The 12,248-nt window shown below is 38.3% G+C and overlaps 1 protein-coding gene across 1 annotated transcript in view; it reads right to left on the bottom strand.

The window, feature by feature from the left end:
- The window catches only part of PARD3B (par-3 family cell polarity regulator beta), a gene marked incomplete at its 5' end in the record, with an annotated part of 286,988 nt that overhangs the window by 97,196 nt on the left and 177,544 nt on the right, over positions 1 to 12,248 (bottom strand). The window contains one exon of the mRNA XM_019652918.1: positions 447 to 582. Within this exon, the coding sequence (XP_019508463.1) occupies positions 447 to 582 (136 nt within the window). The remainder of the gene's footprint in view (positions 1 to 446; positions 583 to 12,248) is intronic.

Consider the following 12,248-nt stretch of genomic DNA (forward strand, 5'->3'; position numbering starts at 1 on the left):
ATATACAATTGATATCTCTGAAGATAAACCTTCTGAAATTTACTTCTAATAACCATTTTCCACAGGTGAGATGACTTACGTTGCATGTTCTATTAATGATTGTCCAGATGTCTGAGGCCCAAGAGACGGAGGGTAAGGACTAAGGCTCAGTAGATGATGACAAAGATTCCTTGTCTTCTTTAAAATAGCGAACATCTGCTCCAACCCAAGTCCAACAGGGAGTAAATATGAGAGCAATTAAAATGAACCACTGTGCATTAGTGTGGTCTCTATAAACAACTTCTGTGGGAGAAGATGGCTGTGGTTAGGGTAATGTTCATATAGCTATAAAACCCAAGTAACCTAAATATAACCTGATCTGTAGAGAACATTCTTGGCCATGTTTTTCTGCTCTAAACAATCTCAGTAAAGATGAATTCAATGGTTGAAAACAAGCATGGGCTTACCCAGTGAAGGTCATAATCAGACGGCCTTGTTCTTCCTTCGTCGTCCTCATATAATGCAAAACCTTCCCTCCGAGCCTGATAATACTCCTTCCGCAACTTCTGGATGCGTTCAGCACTTCCGCTCATGGGACGGCCACTACAGGATACAAACAAACACAGTCACACAGTGTCTGTGATCCTGGAAACTCACTTTTTGATCTTCTTATTAAAGAAGCTGATATCTATGTTTAGAAGATTCAATAATGTTCTTCAAATATGCTAGGAAAGCTGTGAAACCAGTAAAAAAAATGAACAAAAAAACAGTGTTTACATGCATACCTTTAGCTCCAAGGGTCAGGACATCTGACTTGCGATTAATAAATGCCTTTTGAGTGACAAGGTAAGATAAAATCCTGACATTTAGAGCAATTAAGAGCGTCATCTCATTTTTCTTATAATCATACCCACAGACTTTGGTTACATTTTAATGGGGATATCTCATTTTCTGTTGCCTATTTGAAACCAGTCACTTGACCTGAAGATTACATGTAACACAGAGCTGGCATGTGCCAGTGCGTGTCAATGAGACTCATGAATTTTTGGAGTGGGGGTGAGGTACGTGTCAATATACAGGAACAGACTGGGCATAGAGAAAGAAAAGAAGGTGGAAGCCATGCCAAGAAGTAAAAAGAAAAATAAAAAGCTGGTGGTAGTAGAATGTAGCATCTTGGTTAGTCATCTAAGGTCCTCCTCTCTCTATTTTAGCCACTTCCTCCTCTCAGGAATTACAGCTTCTCCAGTGACTCATCTACCCAACCCCAAACTGATTGGCCAGTGGCTCCCTTTTAGTTTTTATTTGTCCTGACATTTCAATAAAACCAACATCATGTACACAGTTCAGGGCTTGGAAACCAGAGGAGAGTGATAGGCAGATCTCAACAATTGTTCAACTTCTTTGGTTCATCTGAAGCATAACTGAGTGCCCTATTGTGCCAGACCTTAGGGTCTGAGAAAGTAAAAATGAGCAGGTCATAGTCCTTGTCTGCCGAAAGCACAGTCTGGGAGGTAGAGGACCAAAAGGGGTACAGAAGACTACAATTAATTGTGACAGGGGCTACAACAGAGGTCTGCACAGGCATTGTGGGAACAGACTGCTTAAACTTTGACAAGGTGGGAGCAGGGCCATGGAAGATCCCCGATGCCTCCGTAGAGGAGGTGACACTTTAGGTGAGTCTTGAAGGATGCACAGGTACTCAACAGCTGGACAAGTGAGATTAGGGAATTCCAGGTAGAGGGAAAGGCAATGCAAAGAACAGAAAGCATCTTGCTTTGGGGGAATGCAAATAAGTCATTTGGGGGCAAGCAGTGGTCCTCAACCTCTTCTGTGCTGCTTTACATACATATCAAGTGATATTTGCTCTTTCCCCTCTCTCATGTAGGAAGCAAATTAGAATAAAAGTGAGTACTGGTGACTTTAGGGATAGTTTGAATTTACTCTAGTAAATGACAAGTGTATCACTTGCAAATTTGGGTGCTTTATCAATTTGTAACAACCTGTTAACCATAACAACGCTCATGTTCATGGGTATGTGAGAATTACTGCCGTGGTCCGTGGTACGGGACAGGGAGCAGGGAAAGGCAGGTGTGACTGAGAACAGCAGGTAGGGGCCCCAGTGTGAAGAGCTTTACATGCCCCAAAGATCCCCAAATATTATAACTGAATTTTAAGCTCAAATGAGACATCCGATAAAATTAGATCTCTGAAAGCAATAGAAAGAGGTCATTTCCTGTTTTGTTCAAACATTTAAAAATTATATACTTGTAAACTATCAAAATAAAAAAACGGGGAGTAAACATGATTTGGAGGAAAAGCATTCTTCCCAAAGTAGATTGCAAGTGACTTGGAAGCAGGAACACTTGCCAAGGTTTTACAACCTCTCTACAAAATTAACACAGGGTTCCGCACTTCCTCCACGCTCTGCAGACACTAAGTAACTGATGACTTTGATTAACAAAACACAACCCCTTACAGATCACGTACATTTATTTTTCTTCAAAAAGTATTTTAAAACTCTCAAAATAGTTCTAATTCTGTCTTGTTTTTCTACACTCTTTTTTAAAATAAAAGTATTCCTTGAGCACTTGGAAAAGATAACAGTAAGAAAAAAAATGGCAGGCCTCATATGCTCTTCTGAATGATGGGAGGAAAACAGCACAGCTCCGTTTTGAACAGCTTCCCTCGCTCTTGAGCGCTATGAGTGGACTACCCTGCCTGTGTTTAATGTGCAGGCTTTTGCGACTCATGCGCTGTGCTCAAACTCCCCAGATAAGTTCAATCAACACAATGCAAACATCACATATATAATCTATTAGTTTCACCTAAAGAAACTGAAGCATTGAATTTAAGCAGAATGAAGTCATCAGTAACAAAGAAAAAAAGAAACTGATAAGGCACTGTTTTTTAAAAAAACCCCACCATTTCCCTACATTTGTGGTGGGGGAAAAAAAAAATCATAGACTGCAACTATTCTTCCATAGGCCTATAAATACATAAATTTAAAAATATGGGTTTGATCAGATTTCAGTTCTCAGATAGAGAGAATGGGGCAAGAATACCAAATCAGCTGTTTAGGACTCAGAAAACCTCCTATGGCTGACAGGAAACATGACTATTTGCCCAGAAAAGAAATCTGGCCTCAGAGAAAAAACAAGAAAAAAAGTCTAGAAAGTCATGGACCATCTAAGTGCAAAACATGCTGTATCATCTCCCTTGTATGAATATTTTAAAGGAGATATGGGACCCATGCAAACCTGTCATGATAACCTGGGACTACAACCCAACATTACCTCCTTTTTTTTCTCTCCAACTCCCATTCTACTTTTCATACCTGTATCAATTTTTTTCCCAAGTAGGTGTTTTATAAAACAAAATTAGGAATAGAAAATTCTGGCTTCAAAACAAAAAAAAATTCTGGTTTCATTTTTTTAGCTCTTTTCTGCAGATAACACATACAAGTTTACCATCACATCAATAAAAATGATATACACAGCCATTTTAACCAAAGCAATTAATTCATTCCATTTTGTGTTGAGGATGTAGAAATTTGAAGAGGCAAATAAAAATACCTTTGTCATAATAGCAGCAATAATCATAATAGTTATAATTTATAGAACACTTATATTGCAAATATATCGATACAGACTTTTATTGATTCCACTTTCTGCCCAAAGCAGACATCACTAATCAATTACAGCATTCTTTCTCAATGATCCTACATATGGCCTTAGAATCATTCTCAATTGAGAATTTCAGAAAGCTATGACTGATCCACAGAATCTGGCACTTGAGTTTATTTTTAATTCCTGTGTAACAGATGCTGCAAATATCTCAAAATATCAAGTAAGTATTGAAAGATAGGTTTTATTGCTCTGCTCCATAGAGATGAAGAATCTACACTTATGGCTAATAGAGTAACAAAGTCTGTCTCACTTCAGAGACTAGTCTAACCACCATTGTGTACTGCCTTCCAAACTCTGTCTCCTCCATTTTGTTTATATCTTAGAGACTGGGTCCTCTAACAACATACTGGACCAGAATGAAAGTTAAAGATAGCATTAAGGACTTAACTTTCTGAGGACTCCTGTTTCCCTTCCTCTATTACATGTTATCTGGTCTACTTCTCGGCTTTATGGAACTTATCAGTAATGATTCTAAGGAATCTTCTGCCTAATAGCTTCAGCCGTGACATCAGATTATGATGTAACTCAAATACTCTTGCAACCATATAAAATCAGGCAGAGCATCAATAACCCCATCTTCAAGTTGCTAGTTAAAAAATTAGGCTTTCTGTATTAATTAATTGTTCACTGGATAGAGTTATTCTTATAAAAAAAATCCTATTACAGCTGTATCCATATGCAGGTGATCAATACCACTCTTACACTTTCAATGTGTTGAAATGTAATGTTAAATGAATTTAAGCAGTGTAACAAAGCAGAAATATATTATAGTGATTTCTTGTAAAAAAGTGATTGCCTATGCCTTTAAAGACAGATGTGTAGTTAAACAATCTCTTCTTCTAACACTTCAAAGCTGGACAGAATTTAAAGTTATAATGAAGTTCAGAAACCATGTCTTTTCCTTCATAGCCTCCTGCAGTAATATATGCCCATATGTAATAAATATCACAGTAAGGCATTATCTGCTCCTTTGAAATCTAACCTTATTTTTTCTAGTTCATAATTAACTCAACTGAAGTACATTTTAAATGAATGTTCATTTGTGCATGCTATTGTCTCCTCCCCTTAGTGCTTCAGGCTGGAAGAAAGAAACTAATACTTATTAATAAGTTCTTATAATACCTGAAATATAATATTTATGCTTTATATACTTCATCTTATTTAATCCTCAATCAAATTTGTAGGATGACATTGTTATTGAGAATTTAAAATGAGTACACCAAGGTTCAGAGAGGTTAAGTAGCCCAATTGTTGAATGGTGGACCAGGAATTGTGGGACTCCAAAGCCGGTGTTCTTTCTACCATATCATGTTGCCTTTGGAGAAAGGCATTAAAATGCAGCAGGCATTTTGTAGCAACAGTTCACAGGCATGTCAAGGCAGAGGGAATTTAGCAGAGCACATTTACAGCTATACCTTTTGAAACACTTTTATTTGCACAGATCTGTGCAATAAAAAGAGAAATAAAAGTAGCTGAAGTAATAGCAATCCATGCAATGAAGTCTGTATTCATTTAAGAATGATGTTGGAGCAATTGCAGACTGAGATTTCTGGGTAATTAATATTACATCTCTAACAGGGTTATGTGGAAAACTGGCATAAAACTGAATGGGGCGCAGAAGAGAATCAACATAAGACAAAGATCCCACACGAAAGAGAAAGAAACACTGGACCAGCACCAGGACTGAGTGGCAGCTGGGGCTGCTCCTGGTCAAGCTTACCATTGGGAGAATGAGAGGGAGCTGGTCACTGCCAATGAACCATTGTTGGGCTTGTGAACTAATCTTCGATGACTTTGTGTGCTTGCCTCAGTAGGCATGTAGTACACACATGCACCAAACTATGATTACATTGTACGTGGTCAGTTCCACAGAGCTGTGTTATTTCCAGACAGCCTCTTCATTTTGAAGGAGAGGTGGTAGCCTCTGGTGAGCACAGCCCTCATGTGTAGGTACCAGCGTGGGGTCCAGAATTGCTGATGGGGTTAAGAAACAGTCTTGGTAAAATGGAACCTTAATATTCCACATAGGAATAGTCCTACCTGGATATGCTAACTCTTACAAACTAACTGAATAAAACTATTTAAATTAGATGAATGCATGTCAACAACAATCAGCAGAATAGCAGTGTTTTCGAGTTTGGGGTTTGATAGATTCTTTACTTTTTTTTTATGAAGTTACTATAAAAATGTCATTTTTATGTTTGCCATAAAATTTTTAATTATGGAAATTTGGCTTAATCTTTCTATACTTACAAAAGAGTGGAATTTTAAAGGTTTGCTCAAAAAGGGGTTAGCCTCTTGAAAGGAGGGAAGAAAAACACCTTGGTGCTCTTTAAGAATGCCAAGATGCTATTCTCCTTTTTTTCTCCCCATGGAAAGGGTTGTTTGTAGTTTTGCATTCAAGGACGTAAAACCCATCATAGTTTTAAACTTCAAATTTTGTAGTACCATTGTTCTGCCTTAGAATAAAGAGCATTTTATTTTTTTCAAAGTGGGAACAGAGTTCTCAAAGAACCTGAGATTCTGTGTCATTCACACTCTTGATAACATAGGTAAAATAAAATCTAAAATATAATAAAATCTATATGCAGTCTTATTTTACTAATTTTACTTTAAATCCCAGACTAGGTTCTAGAAAAGAATATCTAACTGAAGGCAGTCATGGACACAACTGTTACTTATTTTCTGTTGGATAAAGATTTCTGTCAAATAAAAACTTGGAGAGATTCTTATAAATGCACTCAGGATCATTAATTCAAAACCCTTTGGGGGATTTACGGAAACTACAGCCCAACAGCACTTATATTAATACTCTATAGATTTAACCATTCCATAATACAAATAACATTTATATAGTGTGTCCATATATGCTAAAGGAGATTAAATAATAAAACATGGTTTCTAGTGGGGCTTAATTCTATAGAGTTCATCAAATGAAATTTTAGTCTTGAAATGCTCTGAAAATTATTCAGTGTAAATATTTGGTAAAAATTATAATTATGTAAATTCTCTATCTTCCCCCTGCTCCCCATTCCTTATAAAGAATACTTATTTTTTTTCAAAGATACACTGACAAGTAAGATTTTCATAGTCTACTCCAGTGAAACTTGGCGACTCATAGCTGACTACTGATGAATAACATTTGGGAATTCTTTCTAATTTCTTCCCAAGTTCACCATTACTATTTATGATGGTGGCCCCATTTTCAATTATTTTTGTTAAAGTTTCCCTAATTAACAACAAAAAATGCCTTTCTTCATATGGACATTTAATTTCTATCAGATTTACGTTATCTTGTTGGTTAAACAATTGCTCTATGAATCCTTTGCTTATTATGACTGCCTAAAAATTCCTATATTCAGAGTAATAAATTTAGAGAAAGGGTGAATGATATTAAGAGACAAAACAATTTTCCACATTTAGAATCTCCTTTATTTCTAGGACTACTTTTGTCAATTATCTGTAACATTATAGTTCTTGGTAGATGAAAAAAATGCTTAGACAGCTTAAGAGAATATTTAATGCCACATACAAAATGGTTGGCAGAATATGAGGAAAAAACTGTGCTCTATGCGAATGTGCAACTTTGAAAAGTAGTTATTTGTATAGATTTTAAAGGGTTCAATGAAATTACTCCTTACGTCAGGATCCTGTGGGGAAGCTGAAAAACCGGTGCAGAGAGATTGCTTTGCAAGTAAGGTCATAAAGAAGAAAAACCACAAAGCACAATGATGTATTAGCTCAGCCTGGAATCCTGAACATGGTCCGTCCCCCCACCATCCCAATGTTGCCTGTGGTATTCTGACTGAGAAGCAATAATCTGACAATGTGACTTGGCTTACCTGGGCTCCAGACTTTGCCATGGCAACCTGAGGCTGACCTATTGTCTTTCTCAACATGTTTCCTGCTGTCAGTATCTGTTCTTTCTGAGATCCTCATCTTGGTGTTTCCCTCCCTAGCTCGGTGAACTGACCTCTGACTCCTATAGCTTGAAGATTTGTCCTGGAAATCTTAACTCTGGACTGGACCTTGACCCCCAGTGAATCAAGCCTTGGATGAAATATAGGCACCCTTCCCTGGGCACTTTTGATTGCATAACAGTAAGCATTTCTATTCCTACTCACACCATGAACCACGGCTACCATTTATTGTTGAAAGTAATCTCATTGATGAATGAAGGACAACCTTCTCCCAAGTGATTGATCCTTGTGACTGCATATCTCACCCGATCAATGTCATCTCCTCTTCTGATAAAAGGGATTGCTCTACCTTTGCTCTTTATCACTTGAGACAAAGCAAGGCCAATCCCCACGCAGAGCATCTTTAATCAGAACATTCTGCTCCTCCATCTCCATTTCTAGCAAAAGTGAAAATTCTTAGGAGTGATGCTGACAGTGTTATTCACAATTCGACAACACACAAGTTATTATTCATAGCTTCAAATCACCATTATAAGCCTGTGACACATAATTATATTATTCCGATACTGTACAATGACCTCCAGGTTGGGTTCAAATTTCAGAAGCCAGTTTTGCCATTAGTCATAAAATATCCATTTCAGTTATTCATATTTAGAATATTATTCTAATATATTTCCTCCAACAGTGTGGTGTTTTTGAGCCTTAAGTAATTTACACAAATACTGGATACATTTAAAGTTATGTAAAAGCATATGATACATATTGTCTTGAGACATTTTGCCAATTTTATTAACAATACAAAGTATGTGGAGGTCACAGAAGGAATTTATCAAGTGTTTCATATGGTAATTTTTGTTGCTTAAGAAAGATTTTAGGGTCGGCCGAGTGGCGCGTTGGTTAAGAGATGGCTTGGGATGCAGCTCTGAGCAGCAGGGCCCCGGTTCAGATCCCACATATGAGGGCCAGTGACACTGCGCCCTCTACAGCTAAGATGGTGAACAGCAGCTCGACCTGGAGCTGGGCTGTCGTGAGTTGCCGGAGACGGCGTAGGCTGCAGCCCCTGCTGCAGTGGGTTGCCATGGGCTACCGTGTGTAGCCAGCAGCCAGCGTGAGCGGCTGGCAGCTGGCGTGAGCTGCCAAGAGCCGCTGTGAGTGGCCATTCAGAGACTAGCGACCGATCTGCCTCACCCGGGAAGAGCTCAATGATAATACCAACATGGGCCAGTGAAGCGACGTCCTCCACAACTAGACTGAAGAACAAAAGGACAGCAACTTGTCTGTTCCCCTTCCCCCAATTCCCCAATAAAAATCTTAAAAAGAAAGATTTTAAAATATAGTTGAAAAGTTCACATTGGAGGGCTGCAAAATTAGCCCTTCATTTCTACTTGACATCTTTGTAAAACAAGCATACATAGATGCACAGAAAAATAGATTTGGATCAATTTGGAACTATGCACCCACTGTGTCTTTTATTAAAGATGATAAACTAACTGTGCTTTCTATTATAATTCATGTAGTTACAGCTGTTCTTACATGGCTGAAGTATAGTGACATTGAATCACAATGGCATTTAAGTGATGCACCAACTATTTGAGCTTAGACAAAAATGGGGATCTGGGGAAAAAACAGCAATTTAAGTGGTGATAGTCTTCCCACTGGCCATTCCATGTAATGAGCATATGGCCCTGGTCATGAGCTGTGATGGTTTCCCTTGGTTGGTGTCAGCTCCTAAGCACCCCTCATAATGTAAGCTTTACATCGACCTGAACATAATTCCAGGGCTTCAGGATATGCATTACTTATACAACATGGCCCCTTATATGCATGCCAACTACTTCAGCTGGTGCTCAACTAGGGAACAGCCATCTGATACAGTACTAAAGCTGGGTGGGTTTAGTGAGACAGTCTAGGTAAGGTCCAAAACGGCACTCTCCTGAAGTGTTTTTCAAGGTTTATTCTGACTATATACAATTTTTGTCTCATGCAATGGCTTAAGACACGCTTCCGCACGAAATGTTACAAGTTTTCTCAAAGACTTTTATGGCTTAAAATAAAATTAGCAAACTATTGATAAAAAGGTAAATGGAAGCAACCTACAAAACTTGTATTATGTTAACTCTTATTCACATTGTTGAACTGAACAAAAAGTAGTTTAAGAAGAAAAACGCTTTTGTTGCTTATACAGTCACTTGAGCAAATTAATGATATGACGCACAACACACATGCACACACCCATCTCAAAGAAATTTTCTTCAACAACTACAGTACTTGTAAGATGAAATTATTATCTTCTAGGCTGAAATCAAACACAGCTTGAGTTTTAGAAATACATAGCTGACATTTAGATGTGGATTAAACTTTCAGGGTCAATTCTGGGAAAAACACATCTTTGTGGGCTGTAGGCCATGAGACCTTAGGAATCTCCTAGGCCTCCATTCACTTCCCTCTTCCTCAGAGGAAAGATCACAGACGTTTGCATGCTCCCAAGGGATCCCAGAATGCCACCAGAGGCCACTGATTCCCAAAGGTGGACACCCAGATCTTTCCTTTTAGACAGTAAGCAAATAAGGCCTAATTAACTACAAAATTTTAAGGGGAAATAAGGAGATTGGAAATGATTTAGTGCATGCATGGTGGTTTTTGTTTTTGTTTTCTAATTTAGAGGATTGTATCAGGCAGGATTGGCCATTATATGCTGTGGTAACATAGTGTCAGTAGATTAAAACAGTAATATCTTACTCATATACCAAAGCTTTTTTTTTTTCTTTTCCCTTCCAACAGAAAAGGTTGGGAGAGTAACAAAAGTGACAACAATGATAACAAAAATATTTGAAGAAACAAGGTTTTCAATTGAAAGAAAGTAACACTGTGATTAGGAGCTCAATACTAAATGTTAGAAGAGAAAGCCTTCCAAATCCATACACTGTGTAAACTAGTTCTTACCCACCTGTCAAAGGGACACATAATAAATTGTCCAAACACCCAGAAGGGATGCATGGGTCACACAGGTATGTAACTGTAGGGCAGATCTTAATTTATCATATATATATATATATATATATATATATATATATATATATATATGGTGCTAAATCATACTAGCTCATAAACATAGAATTCTATATGCAGTATTCTGATATGATTAGCATAAAAGCAATTAAGTCAGAGAATTTAAGAACATGTTTTGATGTTACCCAATTCCCTTCATTCCTTTTACACCATATATGCATGAATGCTGAGCTCTAGTCATTTTAAATAAGTTCTAATAATTACCCAAACCGAACAGATTCTCAAGTCTAAAGAGCCACATAAAAAGTTAACATATACTCAGGTCCCAAATAGTGTCAAATCCAAGAATATCCCACAGCTCTCGTTTGCCTGGTCATAAAGTGATTTCTGGTAACCCTGTAACCTCATGCTGACCCTCTGACATCAGGGGTTTACAATACAGAGACAGTTTATATTACCATCTCCTATGGATTGCTTCAGTTGTTTTTAAAAGATGTTCAGATTCCTACACATTCTTTCTAGGAACATGGCGACTGACGTTCCTTTCAGAATAGAAGAAAAAGTAATAAATTGGTATTAAACTGAGATCCACTGCTTTTATAAAAGTTTTCCAATATTTTCAGATGTATACATTTATTTAAACTTTTACGCATTTATTATTAAACATTGTTGTGTCCCTGGTCCTAGGGATGTAAAGGTGATTAAGATCCAGGACCTGACCCTCAGGGATTTCACGTCTTGTGGGGGGAGATGGAGATATAAATAAAAAATTACAGTGCAATGTGGTGATCATTATGAGGAAGTGTCAGGAAGGGTAACGAAGTCCTGAACTAGCTCAGAGGGGAGAGTGATTCGCTGTGCTTGGGGAGGTCAGGAAAGGCCAGCAGGAGAAAAGGAGAGCAAGGTAAGGAGGGGCGACTGGGCACCCCCATGTGGGAGGAACATCCCATGAAAAAGGGGGGCAACGTGAAAGGGCACGTGGTCAGGCCTGGCTGAAGTGTGGGGGTGGTTGGAGGCATCCTGGGAAATGAAGCTGGTAGGACTTGAACAGCTCCTCCATGTGCCAATCCTTCCCAGAAGAACGGTGATGTGGAATCATTGGAGGATTTCAAAGAGGGCAGCACCATTGTCAGAGTTATTCTTCATACGAGGATAACCCTGGGAGCACCTTATTTTCGCTGACCCCACATATTATAACCTATGAAATGAACCAGTTGACCTCTGGGTTTTTCCTTGCACTGAAATGGAATGATTTCTTGGGTGTGTACAGAGTTCAGTCAACACAGCTGGTGAAATCCCTGGCAAACGTCACCTTCTATTTCCATTTCTCCACTTGTTGGATACTGTGCCTTGAACCCTTTAGGCTCAAGCATACGGGACATGGAGATTTTCCTTCAGTTTGAAAACTGAATTATTTTCTATAACCAGAACTCTCGTTTAACCAACATTAACTGGTGATGGAGCACGACGCATTGTTAACATAATGATAAATTCCCCATTAGGAACAGGGCACTGGCTTCCAAATCAGAGGGCAAAAAGCTACAAAAACAAAACAAAGCCAATGAAACCAGCCCATTATGGGTTGACAAAGACTTTTATTTTCACTGGCACTTTAAGGGAAAGTAGGCACGGAATCTTAATTAATAAATAGCCA

The sequence above is a fragment of the Hipposideros armiger genome, unplaced genomic scaffold (genome assembly GCF_001890085.2).
Source record: "Hipposideros armiger isolate ML-2016 unplaced genomic scaffold, ASM189008v1 scaffold_190, whole genome shotgun sequence".
NCBI classification, from domain to species: domain Eukaryota; kingdom Metazoa; phylum Chordata; class Mammalia; order Chiroptera; family Hipposideridae; genus Hipposideros; species Hipposideros armiger.